At 40.1% G+C, this 16768-nt stretch overlaps 1 protein-coding gene across 1 annotated transcript in view; it reads left to right on the forward strand.

The window, feature by feature from the left end:
* The window catches only part of doc2a (double C2-like domains, alpha), a gene marked incomplete at both ends in the record, with an annotated part of 67070 nt that extends 63636 nt beyond the window's left edge, over positions 1–3434 (forward strand). Inside the window, 2 exons of the mRNA XM_079519720.1 lie at positions 2701–2797; positions 3298–3434. Of these exons, the coding sequence (XP_079375846.1) occupies positions 2701–2797; positions 3298–3434 (234 nt within the window). The remainder of the gene's footprint in view (positions 1–2700; positions 2798–3297) is intronic.
* Positions 3435–16768: the final 13334 nt, after the last annotated feature.

Here is a 16768-nt window from a genome sequence, read left to right on the forward strand (position 1 = left end):
GCCGTTTATCTCCCTCCAGCTGCTAGCTGTGGTTTTCAACTGTAAAGTTCAACTCAGTTCCACTCCAAAGGACATACAAGGACGCAACTCCAATTTCCAACTCAATCCAATGGTTTTTTATTTTCCAACTTTTACACTCAGTGTTGGCTTCATTGGTGATTGGCTGGTCATTTCAGTTAGGTTGAAAACCTTCGAACACAAGGAAACAAAGATTAACAACATTGCCAAACAACAAATGATAATCCTTTCAAACCAGGTTCTCTTTTTAACCACTGATTTTAAACATTACATGTATTTTCAAATAATGAAGTCTTTTAAACAGTGTTTAAACAATGAACACCTTAGTCAACATTTTAAACAAATTAAACATTTCAAATTACTTTACCCTTTAAGCTTGGATAAAGGAATAAGGATTCAAGTTAAGTAAGCATCTAGCATTTTAAATTGAATAAGTAGTTAAAGAAAATAGCTGAACTTTAAGCTCTAATTGAACAAGGCATTTTAAACCTTTAACATGAATTGTCCATATTTTAGTAGTCTTTTAAATTCTTAAATCATTTTAACATTTCTAACTTATTTTGTAAAGAGATACTAAACATAAATGAAATCCAACTCTCAAGCAAGTTAATGTGTCCTTCCCCACTTCAGACTGAAGCAGTTGAAGCTACTAAACACAATTAGCCAGATTTTAACCACATCAAACAGTACTGCAGTGCATACATAAGTATAAATAAAACAATATCACCGACCATTGGCGTCTTTGGAGGTAGAACCCAAGAGTTGTCTTTGCTGTTTGCATCTGGTGTTTGTTTGAATGACTGACGCTCCATTCCTTTTAAGGTGCTCCTAATCAGGTAACGAGCAGCCATCTTGCTGCTGCATTCTGGGAGATGTAGTTTCTGAGGTGTGAGATGTCATGCTGACCAGATTTTGTCCATTTCTGAGTTTTAACTCAACAGTGTGATAGTCATCCCCTACCTAAGGACAGAAATGATTTAAATGTATTTTTTAACAATTGTTGTACTACAGCGGTGATACTCAACCTTTTTCCATTTCAATGACCCCCGTTTGACATGCATTAGGCCAATGATTCCCAAACTGGGGAACCATTGGCAAATGAGGCAAATGATTTTGGAGGGTCCCCAGATTATTGTGCAACATTGTTTTCTCAGCCAACAAACAAAAACATACTGTACAGTTTAAGTGTTTACAGGGCATCTGCACATTTCTAAAGTGACAATTTAAGGACCTTTGAGACTTTAATACCTCTAAAAATAAATAAGACCATTACTATGTAAATGTAAACAACAAACTATACTACCAGTAAGACACCTGAGGGCGAGTCACGTGCACGCATCCACCTCGTTGACGGCAGACTGCTGGGCAAGCGCTGGCGCTTTGGCATGGGGGGTCAGATCAACATGGAATTAATTCTGTACTGGCCATATAAGGAGCATGTCTTGAGTGTACAGGGATTGATGAGGTCAGATCAACATATGGAATGTCAGAACAGGTCAGCTCCATACAGTATATGGAGATCTAAGGGTGGTAGCGGGACATTCTCTTGAGTGTACAGGGTTTGATGAGGGCCCAGGTATAGGGCCGGGCCTGTTGAGAACTCTAGTTTTTGCCCGCTGCCGGGCGCTGCTGCACTAATAACTTTGAGGCAGGCTTGTCTAGAGTTTGAAATTTGAATGGACACGGTATAAGTCAAAAGGGAGAGGGGAAGGATCAACATATGGAATGTCAGAACAGGTTCTGAAATATATCCATATATGGAGATCTAAGGGTTTGAGGTCAGAATGTCATCAGATGTAGAGTTGCTGGCCAATAGTGATGACATCAGGGATCTGTGTGTGTGTGTGTGTGTGTGTGTGTGTGTGTGTGTGTGTGTGTGTGTGTGTGTGTGTGCCTTATTTTCTCTAGTTGCCGTTTTCACAGTAAATAATATCCTTGTTGGAAAACGGCCTAAGCAGACTGCATGCTGTATAAATTATTACATTAGGTTTAATTCCTTTCAATGAGCCTCCTTGGATGCCATGGAAACCGAGTTGGCACATACTGCCAATAAAAACAACAGCATTGAAAATGTAAGCCTTAGTATGCTGGTTAAGATGAGCATAATACCTTTTAATTAAGCTTTCTGTAACAGAGAACAGCAGCTTATAGTGAAAAGAATTGTTCATTCCATTAAGATGGGGATTTTCAATAATTTACAGTACAATATAAATAATAAAGCACAACACATCTCATATTATAGTAATGTAATGTATAGGCTACGCAATATACATGTGTTGAAGAACATGGTGCCTCCTTGGCCTAAATGTACAATGTGTGGGTGAATCAAATTACATGCCAAATGTGTGAATCACAGAGTATGTGTGTTTGATGTTTTTAAGTGTCCAGTGTTAATGTTATCGATAAATGTGGAGAACTCTAAGGATGCCTAATAAGTTGTTTCACATTATGAAGTAACCACTCTGGCCTATTTCAAAAATAGTGAAAATAGATGATCAGTAAACTTGCAATGATGTTTTAATGCTCCATTGTTAGCTTGTGGATTTAGAGTAATTTTTTTGTCTTCTGAAAATCTGTTACATTCTGGGGAGAAATTACCACTTTTCAATACAGTGACATTAAAAAGAAAATGTACTTTGTAATGTGTTGGTTGTAGTCAGACTCTCTGTGTCCACTTTGCAGGAGTTCTTCTATGACATGCCCCTGTCAGAGCTGACCAACAAGACTCTGGAGGTAACCGTATGGGACTATGACATAGGACGATCCAACGACTTCATTGGTGAGGCCGCTGACTGTTTTCTTCTTTCGAAGTCATCCTGTTATCCTGTGGTATAGGGTTGCCAACGACCTGAACTGTGTCCCTTTATTTCTAAGAACCGCAGCATCCCTATTCTGGGGGGAATATTAGTCCAAAATAGCAGATGTGCAAGCTCACAGCGTGTCGCATTGCGACATGTTGGGAGCTTGTAGATCTGCAAAGAGATTTGGTGTAGACAGAAAGAAGCAGTCCAAGTACAGAGAAAACTCAGGTCCAGTTTATTGAGTCAAGAGGTTTTAAATGGTTATAACCTGTATTATAGTATATTAATATATAAGCTGTTTGAACTTGAACACAAGATGAGTGTCATTGATTGATTCCCAGAAACAAAGTGTTGAGTTCAATAAGGGATATATCAGTTTCCAAATAAGGGTCGATTCCGCATTCCAAGGCACGCTTGGCAACCCTATTGGTGCATGTGTTTAAGGGTGCAACAAGTTAATCAAACTGTATCGTATCAGGTGGCGTGCGTCTGAGCCGTCACTCACAGGGAGACGCCCTCCGCCATTGGACGGACTGCCTAAAGAACAAAGGCCAGAGAGTGGAGCGCTGGCACGTCCTGACCAATGAGCTGCCCAGAACCTTATGCCACGATTAACCCCCCGTGTGCAACAAAATAAACTCCTCGTCAGCTGCACTGGGCTAGCTTGATGAAGAACAAGTGACAGGGAATATATCATAACACAGTTCTAATGTTTACTATGGGTTGGAGTCATGTAAGGTCACCACGGTCAGTAAGAGGAACCCGAGAGGTCAAATATATACAGTATTGTCACTGTCGGGCAGAAACGTTGTTTCGTGTCCAAAACCGTTACCGTTACACTTTCAACATGTCGTCCCTGCATGTCGTCAAATAGCAAAAAAATAATGCAGATTTACAAGCTCATAATTCCGCATTGTGAGTTTGTAGATTGGCTACTTTTGCATGACACTCAACGACAAAGCATAAAATCAGGCATTCATTTTTTTTAAATAAAATAAAATAAAAAATAACAAAAAAATGTAATGTGGTGATAATAGGTTTCCGTCCGACAGCATCAATACAATGACGAAAGCCAGACAACAGCATGCCCAAATCGCACGCAACAGGTGGCAATGATGATGCCATTGTGAATGATTGATAATTCAGATGTTTTTGGAGCATGTTTTGGGGATGTTTGTCGGAGAATGCATCGCCAGAAGGCCTGCTTTTTGGTTCCATCAATAATAGCATTTACAGCTCTACGGTCATGGCTCCAAAACGCTACCCACTGCAGAGGTTCTCATCTTAGCATCCATATTCAAGGAATAGTTTGTGGGTTATTTTTGGACACAAGGTGGTATTCAAGTAGGATTGGCAATATATACCTGTATACTGTGATAGCAAGGTGTAGATATCATCCAGGATTTTGGATATCATAAAATTATGTGATATGGCATACATCTACAATCTAGTCCTAGTTTTAATCACTTTAAACGTGATTTTTTTCCCCCAGTACCACAGCATTTTAATTATGTCCGAACGCGCACACACGTGCACGTACATGTGCACAGAACAGGCAACAGCTATAGTGTATGAGAGTCAACTCGTGTCAAATTAATGAATTCAAACGACCATGAAACAACAGTAACAAAACACTATACCATAGTAAAGGCTGTGTGTGTTAATTGTTACTGTTGTTACTAGCACCATAATACCGTGTTGATAATCTACTGGTCTACAGTCTATGTGCCTACAGACTAACCTACAGTACTTAACAAATGTACTGCTTCTGACGGAAGGTTCCGCCAGTTGGAATCCAACCGGCAACTGCTTCTGGCGTAACGTTCCGTCTGATAAGCTTTATTATTGATATCAAACCGCATCGCTGATTTATTTATTTATTTTTGCTTGGCCTTTCCTTCTTTAGCGATCCTAGACCGGATTGCGCAACCGCGCTGCCGTTCACCTCCCTTTATACAGGCTGACTAAAAAGCTGAATAACTCGAAATCTACGGAGCTCTCCATGGTTTGGATAAAATGCGATGTTTGGAGGTCTTTGCTGATTATCCGGTGGTCTAGATGGGAACATTGGCGCTTTCTAGAGCAAGGATGGCTTCATTTTAGCTCGCTAGCATTGACGTTATTTATTTAGCATCTAAAATGGCCGCCCAAACAGGATGTTAGTCCAGCGTGTGTTACATTACAAACGGCTCTGTGTCCACCAGGAGGCAGCAGATGGGTTAACAGGTCACACCATTGATATGTACGAGTTGCGTTAGCTTTTGTGGCTTGGTAAAGGTGCGAATGGGGCAGCCAGCAATCGGAGCAATGTCGGAGGAGCAGATTATTTTTTCTCACCTCAGTCTTTCAGCAGCCTAAGGTGGGGTCAGAAGGGTCTGAATGTCCCCGCCCGCACTATTGGGGGATGATGTATTTAGTTGTTTATTTTTCCCGACCGACGCTGCATGCTTGCCTCTCGCTGCAATGACCATTCTCAATTGGATTCCCCTGAAATAAAGTTTTCAATCAATCAATCATTCTGGCTGTAGTCTAGTAGTCTTGTCTAGTCTACGTGCATTGACTGCAGTTGCTCTCTCAGTCTCATCAAGGTGTCAGACAAGCTAATACACAACAATTCATCAATCTTTGTATGCTGGCTGTAGGTGTGAGCTGCGCCTGCTATGTCATGACCCCCCCCCCCCCCCCCCCCCCCCCCAAACAAAAAACGTGTGTCACCGCCACTGGTCACATACGATATTATAGTGACAATGTCAACATTGAGGTATTTGAAAACAAGAGCCCGGTGGCCATATAAGGGCCTCTTCCCCCGTCTTGTCTCTGGCACTTGTGGAACTATCCATCTGGTCACGGACCAGATGGATAGAACTGTGGGAACAGTAATCAGGTTGTCTTCTCTCCTCTCCAAGTTTGATACCAGTAAATAACAGTAACGTTAAGCTGATGTGCTAACAGAGCTGGGCAGCGGTGTTGATTTTGTCGACTACCCTTTTTCTATGATGAAAACTAAATAAAATCTAAGCTATGATGACTAAAATGTTAGGAAGGGACTAGTGCAGAAGACATCCATAGAACTAAAGGATGTTTAGGACAACTAAATGACATTTTAGGTTTGGTTGCATGCTGAAAATAGCAGGTCTGAGCTATTTTGAGCATGCAACCAAATGTAAAATCAGCCATTATGACGCCATCCCGGCCTGCCAAAATACATTTTAGTCAACAAAATCAACTGTAGATTTAGACTAAAATCACATATTTAGTCGACTAAAACTAGAGAAAAAAAACATTTCAGATGAGAACTTTGCTGTCAAAATCAACACTACTGCATGGACAGGTGTGTCTGTATATATCCGTCTTCAGTCCCAGGGCTGTGTTCTGTGTCATATTGTGCCTGGCAAAACATAAGAGAGTATTTATTGCGTTTGATGAATGTCAACAGTGTTGATAAACTGCAGCTTGGAAAAAGATAACCATGTTGTGCCTGAACATGAGTTCATATGCGCCTGCATGAAATGAAACTCGTCCAGTCCAGACAATATATGGGCATGATGATACTAGGCACAAACAAACAATGGTTATCTGGTCCCTCAGTCAAGGTTTAAATTACAATTGAAAGTGTTGGCATAATGAGCAATATGGATGCACATCTCTCAGCCAAGCCATAGTATAATTAGTCATTTATATTTGAAAACACATGAAAGAAAAATCTGGGTGAGCCCATTTGAATGGGCCTGAGGCAGCTGATAACATTAATAATATAATTGTTGTGTATAATTGTCAGGTTCTATGGTTAGTTTTCGCTCAGGGCCCCTGGGAGGTCAGGGCCGAAGTATCTCAAATAGGTTGCAGAAGGAGGAGAGGACACTGGAGCAGCACGGACATTTCAAGCCTTTTATTAGGTGCTAGTCAAGGGGCCAGTGAGGCTTTCCAACGTTATAGCACTGGGCCCTAGCGGTAAGAGGAGGGACTGCAGGCGGACCCGTGGAAGTATGACGAGGAAACCCCGTGCAGCTGGGCTTTAATGTTGAGCGCGTTTTCACTTCCGCATTTTGGGCACCAAATTTTGGTGCCCAAATCGAAAAAAGGTGGAAGTAGACGGTCCTTCCGGGTGCTTCAAAACGCCACTGAGCAACTTCCACTGACATGAATAGCAGGGGGGGCGGAGCTTCGGCAACTATTGTCCTTCCTGTGATGCACCGGACCAGCTGCTCCAGGCTTGAGGTGCGTTGGTAGATTGCCTTTGTTATATCAAATAGGTTGTTAAAGTGGTTCAATCAGGCTGATCAATTTAGTCGATTATAAAGAATGTATTAACTTTTCACATTGATTCGTTAAAAAAAAAGTTTCCAAAATAATCAATATCCACAGCCCTAATTGATATCAATACTAGTGTCTCACATCACCACCTTGTGTCCAAATACCCAATCTATTCCTTTAGTAATCCACTACTTTAATGGCATCCATCACACTGTTCAGCAATGATATGAAAATAAATCCAGTTGTCTCAACGTATTGAATGCATTTGTGTCCGCCAACTGATGATAATATGAATAAAAGTGGTTCTTCCTCATTGTTGCATGATGCAATATGTTGATATACATCTTTATATTGATCTACGGTCCCTTGCCTGTTTTCTAACAATTGTACAAAGGTATTCCTTGAGCGAGACGCGACACACATCGCAAAGATACTGTCAATGTTATGCCGTTATTATACGGTATTTGTGTCCGTCCTTTTATGCACGACTGAATGTATGAATGTGGCTTTCTATACAATACTTGTTCCCCAACTGTTGTTTACACGGATCTTGTGCTCTCAAGATGTGTCGTTCTTACATTTCTATAAGGTGTTTTATGTACGAATATGACAATAAATTTGGAATGCAATACGATACAACATTGTACTGTGACTAAATTCTTCTTTGAGTTCTGCTATACATTGCATGTATTTGATTGATTATTTACTTATTTAAAATGTTTCCTAATTATAATTAATTAATAATTAATTACAGGGAAAATATCATTTCTTTAAATCACATCGTTCTTTTGGTCAATGATTATGACATGATGTTACTATCCTATTCAGTAATATCCATCAAACCATAGGCCTTTAAGGTCACAGTGTCCTTCTGAAGCAGGAAATAATCAATATGACACTCTGTAAACAATCAATAGCATACCTCCCTTTAGTAACGGAACAAAGCTTGCCCTTTGAGGTAGCATGCAGGCTCTCATACAAATCACATGGAGCGCATGGATGCGCCACAGCTGCAGAGAATGTTCCTTCATTGGCATACTGGATCCATTTATGTGTGAAACATTTCAAAGATTTTTTTTCACCGTAAGATGAACCTAAATAGGTTTGAATGGGGTTTCTAGGTGTAAGTATGTAGGACTAGCAGCATGCCAAAGTTTGTGCTATTGCCATTGAGAATGTATTTGGCATTTAAGTTAAATAACTCCGAAACTACAAATCATTTCAAAGTAAAAAGTTCCAGCATGTGTCTCCACAGTAAGCTGAATTATAAAAAGTGTGAATGGAGTTTCTAGGTGAAAGTGCTTTTTTGACGTGCCAAATTGCCAATATCTGCCATTGAGCCCCATTGTGAATTTCTCAAATTTGAAAGCACTATATTTCTAAAACTATGAAACATTTCAAAGATTTCTTTTCAGGCAAACATGTCCACCGTAAGATGAACCTAAATAGGTTTGAATGGGGTCTCTAGGTGTAAGTATGTAGGACTAGTAGCATGCCAAAGTTTGTGCTATTGCCATTGAGAATGCATTGGGCATTTAAGTTAAATAACTCCGAAACTACAAATAATTTCAAAGTAAAAAGTTCCAGCATGTGTCTCGACAGTAAGCTGAATTATAAAAAGTGTGAATGGAGTTTCTAGGTGAAAGTGCTTTTTTGACATGCCAATATCTGCCATTGAGCCCCATTGTGAATTTCTCAAATTTGAAAGCACTATATTTCTAAAACTACGTACATTCATGCGGTGCAAAGACGAGCCTGTTATGGCAATCAAACGGCTAAAACTATACACATAAAAGACCACACTACGCGAGAACGTACTAATTTACGTGTGTGCGTGCGTCACTGCGTGTGTGCGTGCGTTTTTGTTCAGAGAGTCACAGCTTGTTGAACCCCAAATGGACACACAATTACTCCTGGCCGTGGCTATGGATTTTTTTGACTGGAGTGACAACAGAAGATGCAATATAGACAAATCCATGGAGCGGTGCCCTGTAGGCCAGGTGTAGGCAGTCAATACCGAGGTGTGCGCTTAATTACCGGTAAAATGTGACTATACTTTTATTAGAATGACTGTCATTGTGTTTTTTTTCTTTCTATGAAAGCATGGAATCAATAAAAAATAATGATGTATTGGTTAATTAGAGTGAATACAGTTAGCTTATAGAACTGAAGTCAAGTCTTAAAGAGTATCTCTCTCATTCAGAGAGAGTACTACAGACACCTATGCCATCATGCATAGCGGGGGTTGCATTTCCTTTGTTTTCATAATAGGTGTCTTTCACGCCTCTGAGTGTGACTAGGCTTCGTTTGATGATCACTGACTAACAGTTTTTACAAAATCTCATTTCTTATATTTCTTTGAGATTTACATTAGACAATACAAAGCCGATTTCCGATCACGCGATCCGATCGGGACAACCCTAATCGATACAGCAGCGTCTCGATCGATTCACCTACCGTCCGGATTGTCGATCGATATATTGTTATATCGATTAATTGAATGCAGCACTAACTCCCACGGCTCTCTTCATACTGAAAGCTCCATATCTGTTATGGGCTGGCTTCTGTGGAGCAGCCAACCAGCCCACATAACTGGTGACGCCGACAGCGTATGTATCTGTGGGGACTGGGGGTGCTGTCAGTGAATTAAATGATCGCTCACACACAAGTCGCACCGGGTCGACCTCGTTCAATTTTAACTCGCACCTTAAGAAATTAAGTAGCATAGTTGCACTCTGGAGCCCTGGCTATCGGGCTTGAGACTATAGACTCTCGTCTGTGAGTGGATAGGATTCTCATTCCAAGGCTAGGTTCTCTCACTGTTGCTCTGTGGGTTTAGCTTGAGTTGAGTTATTCTAGACTAGAGCGTTTGTTTTTGTCTGGGGGGTCTAATAAGTTGTAGACGGTTCACCTCCTACAGAGCAAACATCGGTGTTGATTTTGTACACGTGAATGCTCATGTATCCACTTCCATTTTACACCTAAATGTTCAGAAAAGCTCCCACAGTTAATAGCCTGTTACATTTATATTAATGTTAATTAATATGTTAATTCATATTAAAATGTGAAAGACAATGGCTGAGAAAACAGAGGAAAAGAAGCGGGGAGTGGCATTCCGATGCACCGCCATTCCGACTACATGGCTTCCGGCCTTCCACGTGCGGTTAGGGTTAGGGACAGGGTTAGTAATATGGCGCATCGGAATGGCGATGCGTCAGAATAGCGGGCTTCCAAATGCCGGGGGGGAACCAAAAGAAGCATAACATTATATGACAGACTGTGAAGTCAAAACTTGAGTTGAGGTGGTCACAAACGAGAAACTAATTATCATTTGGCGGTGTAGTAGTGGCATATCAAACAAGAACAAAAACAAGAGCTGTGAAAATTGGCCCGTCATGAATATATTTACACTATCACATTGTGAAAGAAAATAAAATAATGAGCACCCTCATCTGTTCCAAATTATTTTTTTCTCCTGACAGTTTTCACCACTAAACAATGGCAAGGAATCTTAGGTCGCCTTCACACCAGATAGCTTTACTGCGATTAAAACGAATTCTGCTGCACATTGTCGGAATGTGTGCTTCGTTTGGCAGGTGTGAAGCCTCAATCGAATCCTAATGCGCATCAAAGAACCGCATTCTACTCTGCCAAAAAACGGGGGTTTCGCTTCGCTTCCAATCGCATTTGATTTCGGTTCGGGGCAGGTGGGAATGCAATCTGCAGCAAATAAAGGAAATGAAGCTAAACACTTGGAGACAGAGAAGGGATATTAATTTTACGCAGCGCAAAGATGTCCCGTTTAACCGTGGATAGACGTGGGCAAATAAGGAGACTGAAGCCCTCATTGAAATATGAGGAGTACATTAATCAATTGCTTAAGGAAACACATAAAAAACACTGTAGTGTACAGAATATTCAGTCTGTCTGTGCATAATCATGGAGTGTTGTCACTGCTGTCTGTGTGGGGAGGGAGTGGAAACTTTCTTCATGTCGATAAACTTAGTAACGGTAAACGGAGGTCGGATTCATTTTGTACTGCTGTCTGCTCTGTGCCTCCACATGCCCAAAAGAACAGTGCGTGCACACACAAACACACACACGCGCGCGCACACAAGAGTGAGAGAGAGAGACGTCTAGTCCCCAAAACACGTTACCCTAATTTTACGTCCTAGCTATTACTCAAAGTATTATTTTAACACCATAGATTTAACTGTGCAGTGAATGGAACACATTGATGAAGTTCCCTGCTGCGTTTCCAATTGCTGCGGATGACAGCGCAGTGTGAAGGCAAACCGCAGCAAATAAAATTTGCAAGAATCCCAACTTCTCCGCCCATTTGCATCGAGTCTACAGAAGTATTAGGTGTGAATGCGACTGAATGTTCATCCACTCTCTACCTTCTGAATTCTTCATATCCTTCTCTGTCGGGTAGAAAGCTCATACTGTATGTCCAAAACTGTTGCTTTTCAGGATCAAAAATTATATATATATATATATATATATATATATATATATATATATATATATATATATATATATGAGATTGACAACCCCAAATGTGATGCTTCGCGCCACTCCCAATCTTGTAGATCTGCTATTTTTATACTTTTGTGTGATGCTTTAGTGCGCTCAAGGGGCATTAATGTACGAAATAACACAAAAAGTTAAAAGAGAGATAGGAGGTTTCTGCCCATTACCCAACAGTGTGGCAGTAGGACAGAATCTCTTTGAAGTCACTTCATTATATTTACATTATTGCAGTCACACAGTGTGGAAGAAATAAATCATGTGCATGTCAGTCTTTGCCTGGTTAGTATCTGACATCAGTCATCTTTCTATGACATATACTATGACATACGATATGACTCAATATTTGGGAAAGGTTTCAGTCTAAACTGACTCACATTATAAAGTTACAGTTATAACACAACATAAAACTATTTGTTTCCATTTGTGCAGGATATGTATACAGTGTAGATCGGGGTCCCAGAGATTAAACGTGTAAATGGGGGTCCATGGCCTAATCCATATCAATCTGGGGGTCCTTGAAATTAAAAGGGTTGAGGAGAACTACTTTTCCAATCGGATCTCCTCCTACCAAGCCAGTGGTGTACTGTAAAGTAAATTTATTCAAGTGGGCTACTGTACTTAAAGGACAACTTTGGTTTTTTTCAACCAAGGTTCATGTTTTAGGCTGTTATTAGAGAAAGTAAAAGATGAGTGTTAAATGTTATTAATTTGCTTATTAGACAGACATCCGCCACTGTATGCCGGAAATATCAGAAAATTGTTTGCGAGTCAACAGTCTGCATCGAGAGAGTAGACTGGATGATCCGTGGCACAGCGGTGTCACGTGGCGGAAATTGCCGATATAATCTGACAACACATCACATCCACGATACAGTCAACAACGCCGTCATACAGTACGACAATGTATAAATCAGGTTCAAGAACACACAATCAGTGGAGGTGTGAAGACTGCGCACAGATTAAACATGGACGAAACAAAGCCAGAAAATAGCAAATGAAGAAGGACATTCTACGTTTGTTTTTGTTTTTCAGACACTAGTAAGTATAAATACCTAAGTTCCGGTAGGTCAACCGGCAAGTTAGCTTGATGAGGCAAATATCGAACGTTTCTGGTTGAGCTATGAGATCTCACGCATTGAGGTTGACAAATGACCCCGCTCTCACACGCAAAACACGCAACACCTCCTATTAATCATGCTGTGCAACCACAAATCCAAAACCTTTTCCCCTAAACATCTATTAATCTAGTTACATGTATATCCTGATGCTCACACACAGAGCTATCAGTGATTTAGGCATTCCCCACCTCACCTCCTATCTCTGGTATAAAATTCTAATCAACTTGGACTTACTTCAAAGTCCCCATAGCACATTATATTTTGTTAAAGGGATGATCTGTCATTTGTGCCAATTTATACAGCATTAGTTATCGTCGTTCTCGTTCTAATCACGACACAAAACCAAAGCTGTGATACTCACATGCTGAGTTGTCAAGTGTGTATAATTGAACCCAGAACCTTCCGATTCAAAGGTGAGCCTGCTAACAAATAACAAGCTACCCAGACATCTGGACCCACCCCCTCCGCCCACATATCTCTACATACCATGTTTTGTTTTGGTATGTTTGTATTCATTCAGCCCTGGTGCCAAGCACGGTTGAATGTGAAAATAATGGGCTGAGTTCGCCTCAGGGTGACAGCGTGTCACAGCTGGGACATTACCATAAAAATAGAAAATGTGTAGAGCTTCGCCAAAGTGGCAGTTGGTCTAAAAGTGCCAGTGCTCCTGGCGTTAATCATGATGCGATTTGGTGGTTTTATATGAACTACAAATAATGCCTTGTGGTCCTAATGTTGTAATGCTAGCCAGTAATTCTGGTTTCTGGTTTAAAAAGTGGCCACAAAAGTTCTCAAAAACATCAGTTTTCCTACATAGGCAGTTTATTTATTTTTATTTTATAACCCACCTTCTTCCAATGTAACGCTGTGTTATCCTTTTAGCATCATTGTATAATCATACCGATGCCTACTTATTTACAAACTGTTAAAGGAGCATTCAGTGATTTGGAAAAACCCCCGGTCTCTGCCCCAGTAACAAGATGTGCACATACACGCACTACAGTGGGGGGGACACAACAGGCCAACAGCACGCATACAAAGGCCCGCTCCCGCTCGATCATGATTGGCAGAAGGCCCCTCGCTATCCTGATTGGATAAAGGCTGGGCCACCTAGCCAAAAAGGTTTTTTTCACCCCTGGGGACAGGGAGGAACTCCTTTATGGTCAGCACACTATAGTAGGGAGGATTATCACAACAAAACAAAAAAAGAAGTGATATTTGAATTAAGTGAAATCACATGAATATAACTTTATGGTATTCAATCAATCAAGACTACTACTGTTGCAAAGCATTCTGGGAGATAGGAAAACACCAAAGAGCATCAATCTTCAATGGGGACTGTTCAGTCTTACTCTTAGTCTAGTCATATACAAATCAAAAACTTTAGTCCTAGTCAACTAAATGAATACTGCCATAAAGAAACTAAAATATAATTGCCCAGACTCTTCTGCAACAAGGATGGCAAAAGCAAACATTCTTTGTTCTATGCTTATACATAAACAAAGTAAGGTACAGAACACTGAAGTCCTTAACCCAAGAACTTAACCTCACAGATATGACTGAATATGACTGTCATTCAGTGGTGGACAAAGTACTCAACCCCAATAGGCCACTCCTAGACAAACCTTACTCAACTATTTTTGAAAGTTGTACAGTCACTTTTTACTGTACTTGTACTTTCATTTTTAAATAGTATTATTCAAAAGTACTAATTAAAAAGTAATTTTTGTTTAATGCATTGCTGTATAAAAATGTTGACATTTTCTTACATTTTCCCAAAATATCAATAATAATTCCAATAGATCATATGTACAAGCTCACGTTGTCTTTGAAAGTATCCAAAAATACATATAGTACAGAACTGTCTTTGAATCATCCCAAATTATTTCAGGTGTAAACTGCTGCACTGGAGCGCCATCCTGTGGCTAAACTGCAGTCTACTATATGTCTTACATACTGCAGTCTACTGTAATAACTAAAAATGCCCAAGGGATATCAGTGGGCACCCTCTTGAATTCTTAAGAGGTGACCCCAAGCTACAAGAATCAGTTGAGAAAAAATATTTTACTGACGAAACCACATTCAGCCAAAAATCAGCCTTCCGCTCCCGGACTATACACCCACATAATAATGCAGCGTATTAACCCCTCTAGTCATGGCTGAGGGAAGTAGGGGTACCTCTCATTGTTCCACTGGCATAATCTTTTACATCACACCACCTACCGGTGCGCAACTGCGCATGTTCTAAGACTTTCTCATCAACATTGAATACTTGTTCACCTTAATGGAAACCACTACTACTCTTGAAACTAACAAATGAGTGGGATAGAGTGAATTAACACAGGATTGACCTGTTTATTAAGCTACTACTAATGAGACAAGACATCAGTTAAATGAGTTTGGGAACAGACGGCATGACACAAAAGACATATTGTACAACTATATGCAGTGATAGTGAATAAAGGGAACTTGGTGGCAAACCACAAATAATTTTGACATCAACAGTGATGTTAGAAATGGACGTTCCGGCAGTGAAAGAAACCCCTTAAGGTCTCCACACACCGGGCGCGAATCGGATGCGAATTCGGATTTTTTGCGGCGTTTCTCCATCGGTTTTCCGAAAAACGCGGCCGGTGTGCTAACACTAAAAATCCACCCACAATAGAGTTTTATGGCATTTCATGCAAAAATACTTGGTATCAATGCATCAAATTTGCTTTCTACAGTGTTTATGAAAGTGGATATCCACAACATATTTGATTAATGGATTATTAATGAATGCTTATTAACCCCTTCATGCCCGAAAATTCCATAAAATATATCTTTTGAGATTGTATGCACAATAATCATGTCAAATGTATCAACTTTACTTTCTACAATCTGTATTAGTGAAACTGTAGCATATTTCTTTTCAGGTGGTGGCATATTAACCCTTTCAGGCCATCTATCGAGCACCAAACATTTACCACAAAAGTAGTTATGAGATTTCATGCAACGATACTATCAAATCCAATAAAATGTACTATTTAATAAAATAAAGATGTATTCATACATATGGTCATGTTCAATGTTTTGAATTGACAGAGTACTTGAACCCCATTAAATAATACAGGTCTATAGAACAAATATTATTCCACCGAAATGAATAAAGCTGAATAAAGTAGCATTTTGTCATAAAAACATTACAGCTATGAATATGATCACTTCATTGCTGTAGGCTACAGATTACAACCACAATTCATACGTGTGTAACTTTTTTCCTGCTATGCTATGCCTTGATGATTTAGTTATACAGTATATAGGCCTGAACATGAGATGACTGCCTTCTCCATCTTCTGATGTTATGGCCTCTACGACCTGAAAAGCTACCTCCACATGTTCAAAGGTATTTTTATGTGACACCACCACCCATTGCTGGAGGATGGATAAACTGTACCATGAATAATTTAAATAAAGTATATTTAAAAAGGAATGGTCGGTGGACCAACCAGTTCATATAACCTTCATGAGGTACGGCCACAGTGCAGGATGGATTATTTGAATAATATTGAAGCAAGAGACCCTGAAGACCTTGGCCCTGAGTTGTCACATCTGCTCCCAGATTGAGTCAGACATGAAAGATATGGAAGAGAGAAGAGGAGGACAGAGATACTGCAAAGTCTTCTCCCATGTCTGATTTCCACTCTCCTCATCTTGTGCCTGCATTCCAAGTGCCATTTAGACCTTCAGGTCCTGTTCCGTTAAGGAAACTATGGAGGAAACTTGACTACTATTCTGGGAGAAAAGAACCTACAGGTAGCTTATCTACCAACAACACATCAATCATTCATTGAGAATGTTAAGAGCCCACTTTTAAGCAGCTTTGTGGCCAAAAAAAAGTGTGGCTGGCGGTAAGTAAGAGTGAAAACCTATATGGTTTGTCATGCACATTATGTTCTGTTGATGTTTTAGTGTAGAATGTTCACAGATAAGCCAGCTGAAAGAGTTAATTCATAGGAAAGGGGATGTGGTGGACATGCGACCACTTCCAAATAATTTATTTTC

This window comes from Electrona antarctica (genome assembly GCF_951216825.1).
Source record: "Electrona antarctica genome assembly, chromosome: 14".
In the NCBI taxonomy this organism is placed as follows: domain Eukaryota; kingdom Metazoa; phylum Chordata; class Actinopteri; order Myctophiformes; family Myctophidae; genus Electrona; species Electrona antarctica.